At 39.8% G+C, this 20,395-nt stretch overlaps 2 protein-coding genes across 5 annotated transcripts in view; one reads left to right on the top strand and one right to left on the bottom strand.

Annotated features, from left to right (window-relative positions):
- The window catches only part of LOC109088427 (transmembrane and coiled-coil domains protein 1-like), a 24,389-nt gene extending 10,910 nt beyond the window's left edge, over positions 1-13,479 (top strand). For 3 of the 4 annotated variants that reach the window (XM_019102585.2, XM_042729075.1, XM_019102583.2), the window contains 4 exons: positions 4,895-5,137; positions 7,877-8,493; positions 10,288-10,423; positions 11,426-13,479. In XM_019102585.2, coding sequence (XP_018958130.1) covers positions 4,895-5,137; positions 7,877-8,493; positions 10,288-10,423; positions 11,426-11,731 — 1,302 coding nt within the window. In that variant the 3' untranslated portion in view covers positions 11,732-13,479. Of the gene's footprint in view, positions 1-3,321; positions 3,756-4,894; positions 5,138-7,876; positions 8,494-10,287; positions 10,424-11,425 lie in introns of those variants that run through there. The other variant, XM_019102584.2, reaches the window with a different exon arrangement.
- Positions 13,480-13,622: 143 nt separating this feature from the next.
- LOC109088428 lies at positions 13,623-17,175 on the bottom strand. The gene is made up of 7 exons (XM_042729076.1): positions 17,025-17,175; positions 16,388-16,580; positions 15,935-16,042; positions 15,700-15,851; positions 15,522-15,617; positions 15,196-15,392; positions 13,623-14,507 (listed from the first exon to the last, which is right to left on the bottom strand). Exons 1-7 carry the CDS (start codon positions 17,036-17,038, stop codon positions 13,894-13,896), a joined length of 1,374 nt encoding a protein of 457 aa, XP_042585010.1. The 5' UTR covers positions 17,039-17,175; the 3' UTR covers positions 13,623-13,893.
- Positions 17,176-20,395: the final 3,220 nt, after the last annotated feature.

Below are 20,395 nucleotides of genomic sequence, written 5' to 3'. Positions count from 1 at the left end.
TTAATGTTCTAACAATAATACAAACCCAATTCCAAAAAAGTTGGGACACTGCACAAATTGTGAATAAAAACAGAATGCAATGATGTGGAAGTTTCAAATTTCAATATTTTATTCAGAATACAACATAGATGACATATCAAATGTTTAAACTGACTGAGAAAATGTATCATTTTAAGGGAAAAAATAAGTTGATTTTAAATTTTATGGCATCAACACATCTCAAAAAAGTTGGGACAAGGCCATGTTTACCACTGTGTGGCATCCCCTCTTCTTTTTATAACAGTCTGCAAACGTCTGGGGACTGAGGAGCTCAAGTTTAGGAATAGGAATGTTGTCCCATTCTTGTCTAATACAGGCTTCTAGTTGCTCAACTGTCTTAGGTCTTCTTTGTCACATCTTCCTCTTTATGATGCCCCAAATGTTTTCTATGATGAAAGATCTGGACTGCAGGCTGGCCATTTCAGTACCTGGATCCTTCTTCTATGCAGCCATGATGTTGTAATTGATGCAGTATGTGGTCTGGCATTGTCATGTTGGAAAATGCAAGGTCTTCTCTGAAAGAGACGACGTCTGGATGGGAGCATATGTTGTTCTAGAACTTGGATATACCTTTCAGCATTGATGGTGCCATTCCAGATGTGTAAGCTGCCCATGCAACACGCACTCATGCAACCCCATACCATCAGAGATGCAGGCTTCTGAACTGAGCGCTGATAACAACTTGGGTTTTCCTTGTCCTCTTTAGTCCGGATGACATGGCGTCCCAGTTTTCCAAAAAGAACTTCAAATTTTGATTTGTCTGACCACAGAACAGTTTTCCACTTTGCCCACAGTCCATTTTAAATGAGCCTTGGCCCAGAGAAAACACCTGCGCTTCTGGATCATGTTTAGATATGGCTTCTTTTTTGACCTATAGAGTTTTAGCCAGCAACAGCGAATGGCACGGTGGACTGTGTTCACCGACAATGTTTTCTGGAAGTATTCCTAAGCCCATATTGTGATATCCATTACAGTAACATTCCTGTATGTGACGCAGTGCCGTCTAAGGGCCCGAAGATCACGGGCATCCAGTATGGTTTTCCGGCCTTGATCCTTACGCACAGAGATTGTTCCAGATTCTCTGAATCTTTGGATGATATTATGCACTGTAGATGATGATAACTTCAAACTCTTTGGAATTTTTCTCTGAGAAACTCCTTTCTGATATTGCTCCACTATTTTTCGCCGCAGCATTGGGGGAATTGGTGATCCTCTGCCCATCTTGACTTCTGAGAGACACTGACACTCTGAGAGGCTCTTTTTATACCCAATCATGTTGTCAACTGACCTAATAAGTTGCAGATTGGTCCTCCAGCTGTTCCTTATATGTACATTTAACTTTTCCGGCCTCTTATTGCTACCTGTCCCAACTTTTTTGGAATGTGTAGCTCTCATGAAATCCAAAATGAGCCAATATTTGGCATGACATTTCAAAATGTCTCACTTTCAACATTTGATATGTTATTTTTATGATATGTAAGTTTATTAGATTTGTAAATTATTCCATTCCATTTTTACTCACAATTTGTACAGTGTCCCAACTTTTTTGGAATCGGGTTTGTACAAATAAACATTCAAATAACGTAATATTTTAGGTGAAAATAACTTTTGTAGAAAATGGTAAGAAACATTTATGTACCTTTTAAATAACATTATAATCACGTAAATGTAAACATTTTATAAACATTTCAAAACAATGTTCCCACAGTGCCTCAGTTCGTTATCTGGGATGGACTCTTATTTCAATCTCGCCATATAAGACTAATTGTTCATTTGTGAACAGTATGATGTCTTAAAATGCTGCCTCTACACACACACACACACACACACACTGAGTTTGGTGTTTAGAGAGATTTCTTCCTTCAGAGAGCTATAAGAGGTAATGTAAAACAGCCCTGCATTGTCTTGTGATTTTCTGGAAGGCCAGACCTGTGGCTCTGCTCCATTCCCTTGTGATATCTGATAAGTGGCATGTGGATCTGCTGTATTAAGCCATGACCTTCCTCTGAAGTACTCACTGTGTTGGTCTCTGAACCTGTGAGCATGGCTTTGACTGGTAAAGGCGTGGCCGGAGAGTTTTTCTCACGCCACCCCTGACAGTCAGTTCCTGAATCCAGACCAGCAGACTTTAAGGCTGGTGCAGAACTCGATCTTCTGGGACTTTTCTGTGGTTTTGGAAAGTTTCAGAAAGCACCAGAGAATCTGCAGGAACTGAAGAAGTGTGAATCAGCAGAAACGAAACACTCATGACGCTCCCTGAAGCATTGGGCTCCTGCTTTCAGCTGAGACTGAGAGTCTCACAATCAGTGAATAACTGCAGTCCTGTTTTCACTTTAGACTCAAACAATATATGGCTATAAATGTTTGAGTAGTAAACACTGACAGAAGGTGTGTTGTTTTGGATAGTTAGGTGTGTGCTTGGTGTTGCTGGTGTGTCTTACATACACTGGCCCTCTATAAATAAAGGTGACCTGACTTAAACAGAGCACATTTAACAGTGTGGGCTTCTGGAAGTAAAAAGTTTTTTTTTTTTTTTTTTTGATTTATTATGATTATAAAATCCCAAAATCCAAACCTTTCATGGCATATGGGTTTTGGCTTCATATAAATGTAGTCCCCTACGGCCCTAGCTGGTACTAACCAGTCTATCTCTAGTTCTAGTGTTCTGTCACATAATAAGAATAACAAAAATCCTTGAATCAGAACTGTTTAGATGTTATTGTAGGATCTTCTTCAGGGTGACACAAGACTTGATCATCCCTCTGGGGTTTATTTTCTCATGATGACCAGCTGACTGTACAGTATTCCTTATATAATATTGTCTATTTACAACTGAATGACTTTAATGAACATGAGCAACTGAATTGCTAAGTGTTTACTGTTTGTGTGGCAAACTGGCAGAACTGGTCAGTCGCGCTCTGTTTGTGGGTTTGTCCCTAATCACCCTTGAGACGCGCCCGTCCTGACCCTTCCAGACGCTTTATCTCTGAGATTACAGACCGCATAAACACTGTGAGCTGGATTTGTGCTGGACTGTAAGCAGATAGTGTTGCCATAGACTAAGAAATCTGTTGCTGTCTGGTTAAACAAGTGCATTAAATCAGTATAACCTTTATGCAACGCAACTTCATAATGTTGTTTTTAGGAAATAGATTGTATCAGTATAGCTTTATTAAAACTTTGTCAGGTGGCCTATATGTTTGTTATACTATGGTGGGCTAATTCATAGTTAACATAAAATAAAAACACACACAAAAATTTTTTTCAAAATAGCAGATACATAAATGTTCTTTTTTTTCCCCATTCATGCCTTTTTATTCAAAGATTAAAAAATGAAGTGTATTTGTATATTTGTCCTGGTGTAACAGGTCTGAATGATTCGTTCACACTGAATACATGAATCTATGTACAATTATTCAGTCTCGCAACAGTGATAACCACAGAGAACCGAGAACACGTGATTCGCACATCCTCGTGGTTCACTTCTAGAGTCACTTCGAGTTCGAGCGATTCACTAAAGAGAGCTCGCGCGGTTTAGGGATGACGTCACGTTTAAAGCTCCACGCCGCGGTGGGAGGAGCTTAAGAGTGAGCTCAGCTTTTCAGAACAAGTTTGGGAAGTTCAGGGAGAGAAACCGGCAGGAGCTCGGAACGAAGAGGCGCGAGCTCCGTCTGATAATGCACTGGGAGCAGCTGCTGCGAGCGAGGAGCGGGAAGGTGAGTGCGTGAGTCCGGGAGGAGCACAGGCTCCGGCCCCGCTGCCGGTGGTCTGAGATCCGGAGTGACTCATGCGTGATCACCGATGTGTCATTCTGCCTCACTGCACCTGTGTTCTGTAACATGTTTCCCTTCGCGTCCGCTTGACTCACGTTCCGCTGTGCTTGAGTAACTAGAGACGGAAATAGCATTGTAGCTTTATACGTTTAATATAAAATGTAACTTTTTATCGGTATATAAAAAATACATTTCATTAGCTTGTGGTGTGATACTTTTTAACCCATTGATTAATATTTATTCAAAGCCTTAGAAATGTTGTTTAAGTTGTTTAGCGGGAGTTATTATTGCTCATTAAACTGCTGTCTGACAGACCTAGACTATATGATCAGACAGCGCTTTCAGCTGAATCTGACTGTACTGACCTCAGTATTCAGCTCATTCTGTTTAACTGTGAGGTGGACACATACTGTACAGGCTGTCTTATTATTATTATATTCCAGTGTGAGATACGAGGATCTTTGTCTTGATTTTCCCTGAAACGACCATTAAACAAGTTCAGTTTGCCTGAGACGCCAAGCTGTGATTAGATCCTAAGACCAGTTTTCAGCAAATGTACTTTGAATCTGTGTTTCGTTAACAAAAACAAGGCACTGAAGTCTCCTAAAATGAAAGTGTGTGTGTGTGTGTGTGTATTGTTTATGCTACATTGTTGGGACAAAATGTCCCCACAATGATGGTAAAACCTGAAATTTTTGAATTTGGTTCCCACGAGGGAAAAAAATGATTAAAAATAGAAAATAATGTTTATCTGAAAGTGTAAGAATTGCAAACAGGTTTTCTGTAAGGGGTAGGTTTAGGGTTAGGGGATAGAAAATATTGTTTGGTCAGTATCAAAGTAATAGAAGCCTATGGAAAGTCTACAGAAACCTAATGTGTGTGTGTGTGTGTGTGTGTGTGTGATTGAGATGTTGGCCTCTAATAGACTCCGTCTGCATGCATGCCGATTGCAGAAGCAGACGATTGCTTCATTGTGTCAGCACAAAAGACATGGAAAGACCTATTTTCCATGAAGTGTCATGACTTTTGTCTTGTGTGTCCCTCCCTCGGCCTGCTCCTGGCCTCTTCTCTGTGTTTCTCAGATCGAGAGGCTGGAGGGCAGTCTGGCGGCGGCGTGCGGGTCGGACGGTTCACTGCTGGGCTCGGAGGACGCCGCTCTGGACCCCCAGCGCACATGGCAGGCCATCGCACAGCTGCAGCAGAAGATCCTGAAGCTCACGGAGCAGCTGCGTATCGAGCAGGCGGCCCGAGACGAGAATGTGGCCGAGTACCTCAAACTTGCCAGCCAAGCCAGCGACAAACAGCAGAGCTCCCGCATCAAACAGGTACCGCACCTGCTCCCTGACATCATCACTATGTGCACATGACCTAAAATCAACAGAAATGATTGTGAGCATGAAAATTAAGCTTATTTTTGTACCATTTATACATTTACAGCTCTGGCCAAAATGACTAGAGCACTAGTATCTTCAGCAGCTCAAAATGCTGTAGTGTGTCGGTAGGAAATATCAGTCTCAGGTCACTGCTCTCAAAACAGTAAACACACTGATCTGAATACTTCGTAATTGTCCTAAACAGATTGTACGTTTTCATTCATTTTATACAAATCATGCAAATAATTTTCTCAAAATAATGTGCACAAAACTCAAATGTTTTCACAATATTTAATACAACCAACCAATAGTTTTAAATATCTGAAAAAAGGTTTTACACAAATAACAAACATTTATGCACTATTTGTCCAAACACAACGAACAAAACTCAGTAATTTGTCGTTCTATCAAATGAACATAGTATATTTTCGATTGGCCCTAAACTGATAACTATTCGGTTAATTATACACTCAACACATGAAATGCAGGTTTCCTAAACTTTAATACATTTATCACAATTGCTTTAGAGTAATAATAAAAGGGAAAGTATACATAAAGAAAGAATGAATATGCAAAATAATAAAATATAAAAAAAATAAAAATGGGGGGGGGTTAAATTGTTTTAAATTTAGTACAATGTGTCTCCGAGACACTTCCAAGAAACCTTCCTGCAAAGCTGCAGAGCTGTTAGAAGTTTGAAGCACTTGTGTAAAAATGCTGTCAGAAATAAAGTCATAAGTAGGTTTTCTTGATCAATTAACTTCTATTAACTAAATGAAATCATCATTTGGTGGAGCATGCTCTGTGTTTAGAGCAGGTTTTGTCCTCGGTGCACTTGAGCAGAGTTTCTCAGGAGCTTTGCAGGAAGGTTTCTCGAAGCGTCTCGGAGACACAGTTCTTCTGGATTGAGTCTGTCTCAATACATTCTGTTTCTTCATGTGACTCCAGACAGACTGATGATGATCAGATCACATCTCTGTGTGCAGCACAACACTCTCACTGCATTATTAACATTAATGACTAAATGAATGATTGGAAATGTGAACTGATATTTCCTACTGACACACTACAGCACAACATGGTTAAAACTTATATTTAAATTTAAAAGAAAACTTAAATTGCAATGAAATTAATGTCAAACTTTTTTTTTTTTTTATATTGACATTGTTTCACTGCTATTTAAGTCGGTGTGAAATTTATATTTACCCTATGTATTTTGTAAATGCACGTTATATGTTATCTTTTTGCAAACAATTAATCTGTGCATGTACGGTTACACCTGTTGTTTACACTACTCCGGCATTTTCGGCACTCAGAAATGGAGACTTTTGAAAATGCTGCAGACCCTGTTTTAGTTTGAAGACTCCAGGGTTGCATTTCAGTGTAAACGGACCAAACAGAGACCTTTGAAAACAATGACATGGCTGCCCACATTCACTCTGCATATCCTTGATAAACATTGCTCATTGTTGCACTCATAGATATGCATAGGTAGATTCCCCATTCGACCGCTCCAAACATTACTAAACTTTTTTATATATATATATATATATATATATATATATATATATATATATATATATGTATATATATATATATATATATATATATATATAATATGCATACATACATACATACATATGTGTGTGTGTTTAAAATATTATATTTAATACACCAATTATGAAAACGTGGTTTGAATGAATGATTCAGTGATTCACTTATAAATACTCTCTTAAATAAAATATTAACAGACAAATAAATTAATTAAAAATCAACAAACACACACCTAGAAAAGAAACTATTCACCACCTAGTGGTGAAATGATGCAATCGACACAAACCCAATTACTTTCAAATGGGGATTTGCTCTAATGTTTATATATGAGCTATATACTTTCATCCTGGTATTTCTGTGAGAATATGAATGACTGTAATGACTGTTTCTTACTCAAACATGGTAAGTGTCTGCTCTCTCTGTGTCAGCGGCAGTGCAAATGCAGATTTGAATGTTGCAGTATGATTTTTTTCAAAGGTTCAATAGACACATTCGAATCGTTGTCATTTAAAAATGGGATCGCATGGGTGTTTGAATTGAAAACGTGATTTTTTTTGTTTTTACGATTAATTGTTGGGGCTGGGATAATAAATGGATGCATCACAAATTGAGAAATGATTTTGCATCGATTCTGATATTTTCAGAAGGCATCGCAATTTCCACTTGAATCGATTCTGAGCTTTGTATTTAACAGCAGATGGCGCTGGGTGCTTAGAAAATAGCCGTATTCTGCACAAGCGCTCTTCCTTGTGAGCATTTGAGTGCCATCTGCTGTTAAAAACTAAGCTCATTAACAATTCAAGAGAGAATCACGAGGCATTCTGAAAATTTCAGAATCGATCCAAGAATCACATTGCATCGATTTATTGTCCCAGCCCTATTAATCGCACAGCTGTACTACCTATACATATTTATGGTTGTACCTGCATGAATGGTCATGTGACATGCGTTTTCGGTTGTGTAGTGTGGACAAAGATCGTTTCTGAAATGCAGTGAAAACACTAGTATAGACGGGGATGCTGTTTTAAGACGAATATGCAAAAGTGTGAACAGGGCCTTAATCTAATTCCTCGCTCATGTCTCGCTCTCCTCCCTCCCTCACTCTTCCACACCCCTCCACATTGCCTCCATCTTCAGGTGTTTGAGAAGAAGAACCAGAAGTCTGCGGCGAGCATCGTCCAGCTGCAGCGCAAGCTGGAGCATTACCACCGGCGTCTGCGCGAGGCGGAGCACAGCGGCGTGCAGCGGCAGCCCAAAGACGTGCTGCGAGACATGCAGCAGGGCCTGAGGGACGTGGGGGCCCGGGTCATCACGGGTCTCAGCGAGGGGGTGGTGGACAGCTTGCACTCAGCCGCGGGGGCCGTGGCCTCCAAACCGCGCGAGATCGCCTCGCTCATCCGCCACCGCTTCGGCAGTGCAGACAACATCAGCGTGCTGAGGGACGGGCCGGAGGAGGCCGAGGACGGAGCGGGCGCCGCACACCTGCAGTCCATCCCCAAGTTTGGCAGCGACGAGGACTGCTCCAGCGCCACCTCGGGATCCAACAGCGTGACAGGGGCCCCAGGGGGTCCGCCCAGCTCCAGGGGGAACACGCTGGAGCGGGGACGCAGCAGCAGCCTAGACATGCTGATGCAGGAGCTGCAGGAGCTGCGAGACGCACAGACGCGCCTGGAGGAGACGCTGGAGAGTGTGAGGAGTGGATATATGAAGGAGTGCAGGCTAGTTATGCAATCGCTGCAGGAGGAGAGGTTCAGGTACACACACACACTCAATCACAGATCACAGTACATACAGCCTAGAGCAGAGCATCTCTTCTGGGTTTGCTTCAGGACCTAAATCATACTGGACATGCAGTAGCAATCCAGCACTGCACCACTAAAATCAACCATAATTCCTTATAATCAAACATGTATGCAGACTGTGAATATGGCTGGCCAGCAAGATGTTATATATTTTGATGATGGTGTAAAGTATGGCTTGGCAGATAATCGAATTACATAATCATGCGCATCTCGTCAGTAAAGCCGGTTCTGTGATTAATAGTAAATCTCCATCACCTGCATTCAGATGGAGCAGCATTTACTTCACAGAGCCGTAGATCACTGACAAGTTACGCAATATCGCATTCATAATCGCTGATGTATTGCCTGTATCACCTCGCTGAGCTAGTCACATGATCTAGAAATCTTCTCTGTCAGCCTAACTATTTCCCTGCATTCATCACATGTGAATCCCTCGCTGCTGACAGAGAGAGAGAAACTGTACATGTGGCAAGCGGTGCAGGTGACCGTGCATGGAGAAGCCATTACTCACCGTGATTGTAGAATAATTCAGACTCAACACAGTTGTTTGATGGACTCGAAAAAAAATGGAGCGAGAGAAAAAAGAAGTGGTATGAAACGGGAATGGGGAATGGAATGCTAAGATTCAAATGTTCAAATTAAAAGATTAAAGGCCGGGGTGGGAGATACAATTGAAATTTTTAACCCTGTCATTTATATAATCATTCAACCATGTCAGCGAAACTCATCAATAAATAGTGATTGGGCTCATCAGTATGACAAATTGTTATGGGTTTCACCAGATAAGGAATGAGGTCTGTGTGATTATACAGCTCTAATCTGCTAAATGCAGCTGAAAGCAATTACTATATCAAGATATTAGAAACATTAATATCATTATTTCCTGTAAAGCTGGTCTGAAACAATGTGTATTGTGAAAAGCGCTGCACAGATAGGTTTGACCTGAGTAAATAATGCACTGTCCATGTTAGTTATTCATCTAATATTTTGTAGCATTTTCCCTGCTCTTCATGACTGTATCAGAAACAGATTTTTGGGTCGTGACCCTCCGGATTTGTGGGCCTGAAATACACTCAGATTAGGCTTTTTCCTCTTAAATGGTAAACATTTGAGTAGGAGAGAGAGAATGTGAGTTCACAGAGAGAGAAATGAATGGACCAACATATTTCTGCCCTAAATGTCCAGACTGCGGTCAAGCATTTTTTTCTGTTGGCTTGTAATAACGGAAGCACAAAAATAGCTGAAAAATCAACATGCTGTCAAACTAATGGATAACTGAAGTATTGCGGTTGTGCTAATGCTCTTTTAAGATTACATGTCAAATCTGGCTGTTCTTGAATCTGAATATGGGATTTTAGAGTCTGTATCATATTTTTATCTGTAATCACTATGAATGGTTATTGTATGTAAAAGAGATTTGTGTCTGTTCTCAAGCTTTGTGTCTTTGGAATGGTGTGAGGAGGGGAAACATGACAGAACTTGTTTCTTCCATTAAGTGCAATTAAACTGAGTGTTAAAGCTGTTTAAAACTGATCCATTAGTCAACAGTTTGGGGTTTTGTCTCTGGATTCTTCAGACCAGTGAAGCTCCATCAGACTTTGAGACGATTACGTGTTCATAAGTAAAGACCAAAACATGTCTCAGGTCTCGTTCCGTCACATAAACACTCTCCTGCAGAATCACGCTGGTGCTCGAGTGACGCAGAGCACAGGAAGTGACTGTGTTTCTTGTGTTGTGTTTCTGTAGGTGTGAGCGCTTAGAGGAACAAGTCAACGATCTGACGGAGCTCCACCAGAACGAGATCCTGAACCTGGAACAAGAGCTGGCCAGCATGGAGGAGAAGATCGCGTACCAGTCCAACGAGAGGACCCGAGACCTGCAGGTGTGTGTGTGTTTAACGTATGACCTACAATGATGGCCCAGAGGTCAAATGGATACTGGCTAGACACAGCTTGATTTTATACTAGCTGGTGGGTGTGAACTGCCACATAGATTGTTTCTTCATCAGGTTTGTAGAAATGTAGCACTGCATCAGTGTCTCATCAATGGATGCTCTGCAGTGAATGGGTGCCGTCAGAATGAGAGTCCAAACAGCTGATAAAAACAACACAATAATCCACAGCACTCCAGTCCATCAGTTAACATCTAGAGAAGACAAAAGATGAAACACATCCAGCATTAAGACGTTTTTAACTCAAATACATAGAGTTTATAATCCATAATAACACTTCCTGCAGTGAAAAAGTGTTCTGGTGTGAATCAGGAGAGAAATCTGCACAGATCAAGCAGCGTTAAAACCAAATCCAAAATAATATTCAACATACAACAGGATATACACTTTTTCACTGGAGGAAGTGTTATTATGGATTATGGACTCTAATTTTAGTTAAAAACATCTTAATGCTGGATGTGTTTCATCTTTTGTCTTCTCCAGATGTTCACTGATGGACTGGAGTGCTGTGGATTATTGTGATGATTGTGATTTTTTATCAGCTGTTTGGACTCTCATTCTGACGGCACCCATTCACTGCAGAGCATCCATTGCTGAGACACTGATGCAGTGCTACATTTCTACAAACCTGATGAAGAAACACACTCATCCTGATCTGGGATGTACTGAGGATGTGCACATTTTCAGCACATCTTCATTTTTTTGATTGAACTATTCCTTCCTTCTTGTCAGCAAGTCCAAAGCTTATTCCTCCAAAATTAATAAATGTTATTATCACGCACAATGACAGAGTTGAAGGTGACCAAAATGCCATATTAGAGTAATGCTACGCTAGTAATTATTATGCCAGGCTATTTAGTGCAGGAGTCGAGCGGTCTGTGTGTGTGTTAGTGTGAGACTGACCTGTGGTGTGTGTGTGTGTGTGTGTGTCAGGAGGCTCTGGAAGCGTGTCAGACGCGGGTCTCTAAGATGGAGCTGCAGCAGCAGGTGGTTCAGCTGGAGGGCCTGGAGAACGCCACGGCTCGCACACTCATGGGCAAACTCATCAACGTGCTGCTGGCTCTCATGGCCGTGCTGCTGGTCTTCGTCTCCACCGTCGCCAACTGCGTGGTCCCGCTGATGAAGACGCGCAGCCGCTCCGTGTCCTCGCTGCTGGTCTTCCTGCTGCTGGCCGTGCTCTGGAGGAACTGGGACGCTTTCTCAGGACACACTTCTCGCCTCCTGCATGTGCCCCGATGAGCCATGGGACAACCTCTGCTTTCAGACCATTTTGCACAGTGTTTCGAATGCCTTGGGTGCATTACTCTTGAATGAGGTTGATATTAATATCATTTGTACAGCAGGTGAAACACATCACCATTTTTCTCAGTAAATATATTTCTAAAGGTGCTGTTGTCATGAAATTTTCACCAGATGTCAGTAACAACACAAGTAATCCATACTTACAAACAAAACAAAACAAATAAGTTCAGAAATTAACTTCTGTGTAATTAAGTAGAATGAACACATGAAGAAAAGGGAGGTGCAAAAAGTCATGGACACCAGCAGAAATCTGTCAGTAATTAGAAAGCAATCCTGCCCCTCGTCAGTGCTAATATTATACAGTCCCAACACCTGTAGTACCAGGATGATGAAGAAGAGAAGATTCCAGCAAGGCAATGATCCCAAACACAGCCTAGGAAACTCTCATTTGGTTTCAGAGAAAGAAAATAAAGCTGCTAGAATGGCCAGCCAGTCACCTGACTTGAATCCAATAGAAAATAAGTTCATAGAAGAGGCCCACAGAACCTTCAAGATTTGAAGACCTTCAAGATTCGTGTGGAAGAATAGGCCAAAATCACACCTGAGCAATGCATGCCTCTCGTTTCTCCGCCAGGCTGTCATTACCAACAAAGGCTTTTGTATGAAGTATTCAATACATTTCAGTGGTACAATACTTCTTACTTGTGTCATTCCATTTTATTACACAGAACTTAATTTCTGAACTTGTTTGTATTGTTTTCTTTATATGTATGAGTTACTTGGGTTGTTACTGACATCTGGTGAAAATTTCATGTCAACAGCATCTTTAGAAATATATTTACTGAGAAAAATGGTGATGTGTTCAATACTTATTTTACCCACTGTTTTTTTTAACATGATTATAGTTGAATGTAGCATTCTGCATTAGCTCACACACAAATGATGTTGTGAGTAACACTCGTATGCTGGTGTTTCTTCTGTTGAACACAGACGGAGACATTTCCAGCTCATTTCATGCAGCTCTTTGTGTGCAATAATAGTGACCTAAAATGATGACGGACATGAACAGAAACTGTGAACTGTTAGCGCATGAAAAAGAGCTGTACTGTAACTTCTTCTGTGTTCAGTGAAAGAACAGCATCGAACATGTAATAGATAATGAGGGTGAGTGACATGAATGTTTGGATGAAGCGTTCCTTCTGAAGGAGTCTCCTGCGTGGAACGGAGCGATGGACACAGCAGAGATCATCCTTCCTCTGCTTTCGTTACTCATATTATTTTCAAGAAGTCTAAGGATGTTTACTAGCATTGTCTGATGTTTTAAATGAAGTATTAATTTATTGAATATTGCACCGCCTTACTGGACCTGTGACAGACAGCAGAGAAAGACAACAGTATCAAAATACAGTATTTCTGATGTTGTGTTGGATATTATGATGGAGAGGGGTTTTCGATGATCTGTAGGTTAGTTTGTCTACTGTAGTGGTGGATTGGGACTGTTCTTATGAATTGAGACCGCTGTGTATGTTTGATCATGAGCTCAACTCAAGCTGACCAAATCTATACAGTAATGTTTAATAGTTCTCAGTCGTTTAATGATCCTCAGGGGAAAGTCCTCTGCTGAAGCTGTATTACGCTGCCTGTGTGTGTGTGTGTGTGTAAGAGAGAGAGAGAGAGATTTTAAACCTTTCTAGTGCCTTCACATCTCTTGATAACTTTTGTAATAAAGATCATTTCTGACTAGAGCTTTAGTGTGAATGAGCTTCATTCTAATACATAAAATGTAACTTTAATTGCAATTTAACATGTTGTGTCAGTCTTTGTTTCAGCAAACTAAAGACATTTTCAGAACACATTACTTTTTGAGAACACAAAATAGACGTTTAATGTAACAGACCTCTATTTTACAAACGCATAAAATAAAAAAGTAAAACACTCTCAATAGCTAAGAATAACTTTCAAAAAGAAAATGTAATAGGCTTGTTAAAAGACAAGAGGGACAAATTATCAATGCTTTTTAAATGTCATTGTTTTATATGATTGTCGGTTGTCACATTTTTAAAACAATATAGATAAAAACAGGACAAGAATTAAGTCCCGTTCAAATAAAGATATTTTCCAGAAGGCCTGTGCATAGTCCACATAATGTCAATCTTCATTTAGGACGGCGTCAGGTCCAGACCGTCACCAGCGAAGGACCTTTTGTTATCTCCATAGTCATAGCGGATCTCTTCGTTGGTCTGAATGTCCCGTGTGGCCATGAATAGTATGACTGGTTCATTCTCCACAAAGTGCAGTCTAGGACTGAGATTGGCGCGCTTGACAGAGTGTTTAATTTGTCTGCCAAACGTAGTTTTGTTTGGATGGCAGTCGCAGCGCTCCTCATGGGCATCCAAACACATGCCCTGTCCGTTTTTGTTGGTAAAGAAAAACAAATGTCCAGCTTGTGCCTCGTTGTTCTGGTGGATCTCCAGTCCCTCTTCCCTGGAGATCAGCCGGCCGTGGAAGTCACAGATCACCTCTCCGCCAGCAAACGGCCTGCTGGTGACCACACTGAGACCCTTGCCTTCTCTGTCCATCAGCTGCAAGCCTTTCCAGCACTGCTTGCGGATCATCTGACGGATTGATTTACTGTCTGTCGGTGCTTGGATGCTTCGTGGAGGCTTCCAGTCCTTCATGATTTCAGCAGCATCTGGCACATTCTCCATCCACCCCTGCATCTCAATCCAGCTGTGTACTTTGCTCTCAGATGGCCGAGATGGCCCAAAGGTATCTGCAGAAACAAAACAATATTAGATGTGCGTGTGACTTCCAAAAGTGGACACTTATAGCAATGTGGAAGTCTTGATGGAACTTTTTCATGCCGTGACTAGACTAAATGACTAAAATGTCTTTGCATAGACATTTTATACAGACTGTACGCTCTTTAAGGGTTTTTTTTTTTTTTTTTTTTTTTTTGCTTATTCCAGGACAACAATGCTGAGATTAATTAGGCTACATTGTGGAAGTGTGGTTCAGGGAGCATGCAGAAATCATTTTCACACTTTCAACATTTTTGATAATCTCTTATATACAAGGAGCAAAGCAGAGGACCTACTACCGAGCCTTGTGGCACACCATGCTTAACTTTTTTTTCTTTCAAGTACACAAACATTTAAGAACAACAACAACAAAAAATACATTATTTGACATGAAGCACTAGTTTGTAAGCTAATTAAAAAGTAAATAAGGTGGTCATTTTTTGGTGCAAAATATAATGTTGAGCACTAAATTCTAGTAAACAGATGATCTAAAGATTATGAATTAAGTTTACACTTACATATCTCAAGTACTTTATGTGGGCTACAGATATTTTTCATATAAAAATGTTTTGATATATTCATTTGGGACACAAAAAGTCAAAGTTGATGTAATACCCAAATATAGAATATGAGTTTTGTATATCTGAATGAACAACTTACCAAGTACAAGACGCTTCCGGAGTTTCTTTTGATTGCCACACCAAAGCGAGAGGCAATGGCTCTCATATTTCCTTGAGATGTGCATTCGTGCAGCTTTTTCTGGAGGTGCTGCATGCACCGTTACTGGATGTAACATCTTCAGCATGTAAAAAGCTGTGTTCGCATTCATCCACGTGGGCTCAGGCTCTTCAGCTGGACTAAAGAAACAAGAGTGCAAATCTGAGTGAGGATACTTGAATGATAAGAACAGGGTGGATACATATAATAAAGCAGCAGCAGGACTGGACGGAGGTTTCTCCTCAGTGCCTGTCGAGTATGTGAAGTACCTTAAGAGATTCTCCTCATCTGTCAAATCATAGTTTTGCATGACAACGTGTACAAAAGATCTGGCCATATTGCTGGTGATTCTTGGGAGAAAATACCTGCAAACCAGAATGAAAGATGGTTTTACAAATGAATAAAATGAAGAAAAAATAAATAAAGGTTTCTTTTCAGTGCACTCACTTATCATGCAGCTTCTTTAGATCTTCAGAGGGATTGTCAACCGGATCCCCTGAAGAAGATATGAAGAATTTCTCAGCTTTATCAAAACTGCATCTCGTGTGCCTCCTCTTGATCATCGCTGGACGCAGATATTCGTAATAGCCATCAAACCACTGCATGATGGACAGAAGAGAATGTTGTGAGGTTCTGACAGATCCAAGCAGTTCATTTTAATATAATTTATTATCAATCTTACCATTTCCTCCTCCATTGACATGACAAAGAAGGCATCGCATTGATTTACTTCCACCATGGTTCGTTCACCATTTCCCTCAATGTATGTCCGCTCCAGCCAATCAGAAACCTGCAAAATTCATACAAATAATCTCTGTCAGACACTAAAACTGACCAGATTTAAGGGACCTGATCAGCTACAATGATGTGGCTCAATAACGTAACACACAAATTCTCTCACAAATACATGAAAAATCTGACTTGATTAAACTTTTTTGATATTTCTAATTTGAGTCTTTTAGTTATTTACTGTCTGTATGCGTGGACCATTTTAGGTCACCTGTAGGAAATTTCTTAACAATCATGATATGCATTTGTCATTTGTTTTCAATTTCTGCTCTAAAATTCATATTATTTTGAGTCTTCTGGTGATATAAGTGTGTAAGTCTTTGTACAGGAGGTCATTGTCACTCACGGTCATATTCTTCACCACTTCTGGCTCTTGGAGGAACCACAGCATCACTAAGACCTCCATGAAATACAGCACCAGCAGCTCCTCTTCTCTTGTCATTTCTTCTATTTCATCCATCATAACTTTTTCAATGACTTTCAAGAAATCCTTTTCAGCAGACACCAAGATCCCCCAGCACTGGCCTGCTGTAAGAACCCTGTAGGAGAAAAGTGAAGGACATCAGCTCTGGGAAGAGTAGAGGAAATCACGCGATCCAGGATCTATCACTTCAGAAACATGAATGAATATGAGTGTGTGTACTGGTATTCCCTATGAAGACCAAATGTCCCCACAGTAAATTTTGTCCTTGTGGGGACATTTTTGGTCCCCGTGAGGAAAGAAGCTTAAGTCACACAGAATGAAGTGTTTTGAGAATGTAAAAGTGCATGTAGTTGTGTGTGAGGAGTAGGTTTTAGAGTAAGAGAATAGAAAATACAGTTTGTACAGCAGAAAAACATTACACCTATGGAGAGTCTACTCTACAGATGATTGTTTTCCCCTAGTTTACCAATATTGTCTAATACAAATGCCAATAAATGCTGTGTTTTGTAATGAACTCAGATGTAACAATCTGTTTCAGTAGAAACTAGACAGTGCTTACCTCTCAGAAGCCATGTCAATGTCCAAATGTGGATTTTCCAGGAAGAAAATAAGTCTGGGAGTTTGTTGAGGTGGCTTCAGTCAGTGCAGAAGAGATCTACTGAAATCTGTGTGCTGCGGAGGCTTGAAATGCTCAGAGCAGCAGAACAGACGACCAATCCTGAGCCACCAGCCTGATGAGGGCATTAGCATCTGAAGAGCAGGAGCATTCACGCCGCAGACGGCCGTGACTCGATGGCCATCATGCTAATGGAGCAGCAACTCTAGGTTTCATTTCTTACTGAAAAAACAAAAATAAAAAACAAAAGACTAAATCAACTTTAATACATTAAGTTATATCAACAAATGTAATTGTAAGGGTCAGATCAAGCAAGGTTTCGTCTCCATCTAACAGCTTTTCACAGCATTATCATCTCAAGAAAATGTGACTTCACAGTAAACCAGTGTATATTAAAGGGAAATGAACACTACAACTTTCAATGTATTCAAATATGCAATATATTTAGGATTTTTTTAAAAGATTAGTCAGTCTATCTATCTATCTATCTATCTATCTATCTATCTATCTATCTATCTATCTATCTATCTATCTATCTATCTATCTATCTATCTATCAGCTTTGTCTGCTTGATTATTATAGATATATAAACAACGAACAAGTTGTACCGTTTTGCTCATCTTGATGCTTCCATATTTTACTGGAAAACAAAAATAGTAAAATATGCTTTGAAAAGTATAAAGACATTAAGGTAAAGATTTGAGTGTGATTCCCTCAGCAGTGATCTCAGAGTCTGATCACAGCTATTAACTCTTCATCAGCCATTAGATCTTCTGAATGCAGTGATGATAACCGTGATCTGCAGACTGTGACCGAGGTGCTAACTGCTGCTATCGTGACACAAAAGCCATGTTCAGACCACTGATGGCTGGGTGTGTTTCGGCTGATAATCTGTCAGTATTGAGCTAAACATATATTTGACTGAAAGTGGAAAAACATCCACTTTAAACAGCACTGTAATAAAATGTAAAAAGAAACCTGGATGGAATGAAATAAAGAGCGGAAGGAGATTGTGATCAAATGTACTGTGGATGGATTTCACTGGTGAGTAAGTCATGTTTCAGTTATATTACACTGGTTTGCTGAGTGTTGAATATGTTCTCATGTCTGCTTTCATGACACTATCAGCTATTGAGCTTTAGGTTAGAGATTGGTTTGAATCTTGATAAAGCATTAACCTTCAAAACGGTTTGGAAGAACATAGTAAGGAATAAGGAGTACCATTTTTCTTTGGAATGTGAGATAAAAACTATACAACAGAGTAATTACAAATGCCCCCAAATAATACTTGAATGCAACACTCAATTATAATAACTCTTTACTCTTTAAACCTGTACACCCTGTCTACCATTAAAACATCTTAAAGCCATATAAGGACCAAAAGACATACACTCAGAATAGTTTTATGGAATGCATTGCCTTTGCCCTAAATGACCCTAAACTGTACTAGGAAGTGTAGAAATGTCATTATGTTGTAAATAATTGATGAAAGTTTGACGTCTCTCTGTTTTAACTTGACTAATACACAGTTTAGCATGTAAGTAACTAATGCGTCACATTATATATTGCTTTTAAATATACAGTGCTTACAAAGTTATTTTAAGAACAGTTCCAAAACTGTAATTTAACATGGTGGTATTTTAGAAAATAACCAACAAAAGTCAGCATCCACTGTCTGTATGGTACAGAGGCGATCTGACATGTCATTTTTACAGTAACAAAGTACAAGGCTTATATAACAGAGCGGGAAACACCCCCTTAAGGACTGTGTCATTTTTTTCTGTGAAACAAAAGTTAAATGTGTTCAGAAAAGTTATCATTGTTTTAGTGACAATGACATAAATTATAAACAAAGTATGAAAAATGGCCAGAGTTTTCATGTTATTAGATTTTTAACAAAAATGAAATTTGTACCAAGGGGGTGTTTTACTCCACTGACTATGTTTGAGAAAAATATCATGTCATTCTGAACATATAATTATATTTGTATTAAATAACACACACTCCCTGTCTACAAGTCCTACTGTTCTCATATCACATATAACTGTGATGTTCTACAAAACAACAAGCTTTAAAACACTTTGTCTCGCTGCTGAAACTGAGATCATTTACTGTGAAATCTGTTTTCTCTCCGGTACAGCACCAGCTTCATCCTGAATACTTCTGCATCACTCTGCCCTAATGATGAGAATCCACTGAGAATAACAGAAATCACACAGCTAGAAGTCAAATATTGGCATGTGATACAGTAAAGGATGGTTTACTGTGCAAATGAGCCTACAGCTGTTCTGGAAATAATGTGGCAATGCAGATGATCTCACACGCGCTAAAAACAGACGAACATATTATATTTATGCAAGATATCATGTTTAGTTTCTTCTAAAATGGGTCTGCTGTGATCTGATCTGCTTTGCCTTAATTGTCCAGCAGGCGGTGATATTAGATTGATATCCTCAAATCCTCAAAAGCTCTTTATCACTGCTTGAACAACACAAGAAATGAACTTTAGGCTTCCGCGAGGAAATAAGAGTTACAACCCGCTTCTTCTGCTTTAGGCGTTTCTTTCTTCTGAACATTCAAGTGAATGTTAAAGGTCTATATCAAGTTAATCTATAGTCATTATTACACACTACAAATGTAGCGTACTAGCCTCTATTACAAATATTTCAGAACTTTTCTTTGAGATTGATTGATTCAAGGTTTTTTCCTTCTCTTAATAATAATTTTGTGTTACACTTCTTTAATGAATCTGAGGTCTTCATGTTTTGTCCGGGGTTCAGTTATCGGACCGGAAGCAGCTGCTCCACCGGAGGGAAGAGGGTCTGTATCTCACTCTCGCATTGTTCTCCTCTTCCTTTACAGCACAACACGATTCTCCTGACGGGGTTCTCCGTCTGAAGCGCTCCAGACTCTCTGAACTCTCATTTCCTGAACAGCATCGTGTGAATGTAGGCTACAGGAACAAAGAAAAGAACTAACTTTAAAGTTGGGTTTTAGTCATTCCAAACGGCGATTTTTAGGCATAGAAAATAGATCATATTTTCTAAAATGTCTTAGAAAGGTATGTTGCTTTGTAATGGTGACGCGTTCCCCCTATAGCTGTGGTAAACTTATAATAATCATGAAAATATTCCAATCTATTAAACACAAAGGACTAGTCATGTAGAAGTTCTGATCACTTCTGGTCACTGTTTAATACTCAACTTTTCAAAAAGCTTTGTGAAATCTGAAGAAAAAATAAATAAATAAATAAACTTTAATAATTTTACACAAAATGGTTAGAAATGGTTAGAACCCAGAGCCCCATCCAGCCC

The sequence above is a fragment of the Cyprinus carpio genome, chromosome B8 (genome assembly GCF_018340385.1).
Source record: "Cyprinus carpio isolate SPL01 chromosome B8, ASM1834038v1, whole genome shotgun sequence".
Lineage (NCBI taxonomy): Eukaryota > Metazoa > Chordata > Actinopteri > Cypriniformes > Cyprinidae > Cyprinus > Cyprinus carpio.
Note: the sequence above shows the minus strand (reverse complement) of the source record. Positions and strands in the feature narration are given on the sequence as shown.

What these genes read in the sequence shown, in the direction of transcription:
- LOC109088428 (XM_042729076.1), bottom strand. An exon ending in TGTCAATGGAGGAGGAAATG is followed by an intron (nt 15,852 to 15,934) that starts GTAAGATTGATA and finishes TCCATCATGCAG; the next exon opens with TGGTTTGATGGCTATTACGA. An exon ending in GATGAGGAGAATCTCTTAAG is followed by an intron (nt 15,393 to 15,521) that starts GTACTTCACATA and finishes TTGTTTCTTTAG; the next exon opens with TCCAGCTGAAGAGCCTGAGC.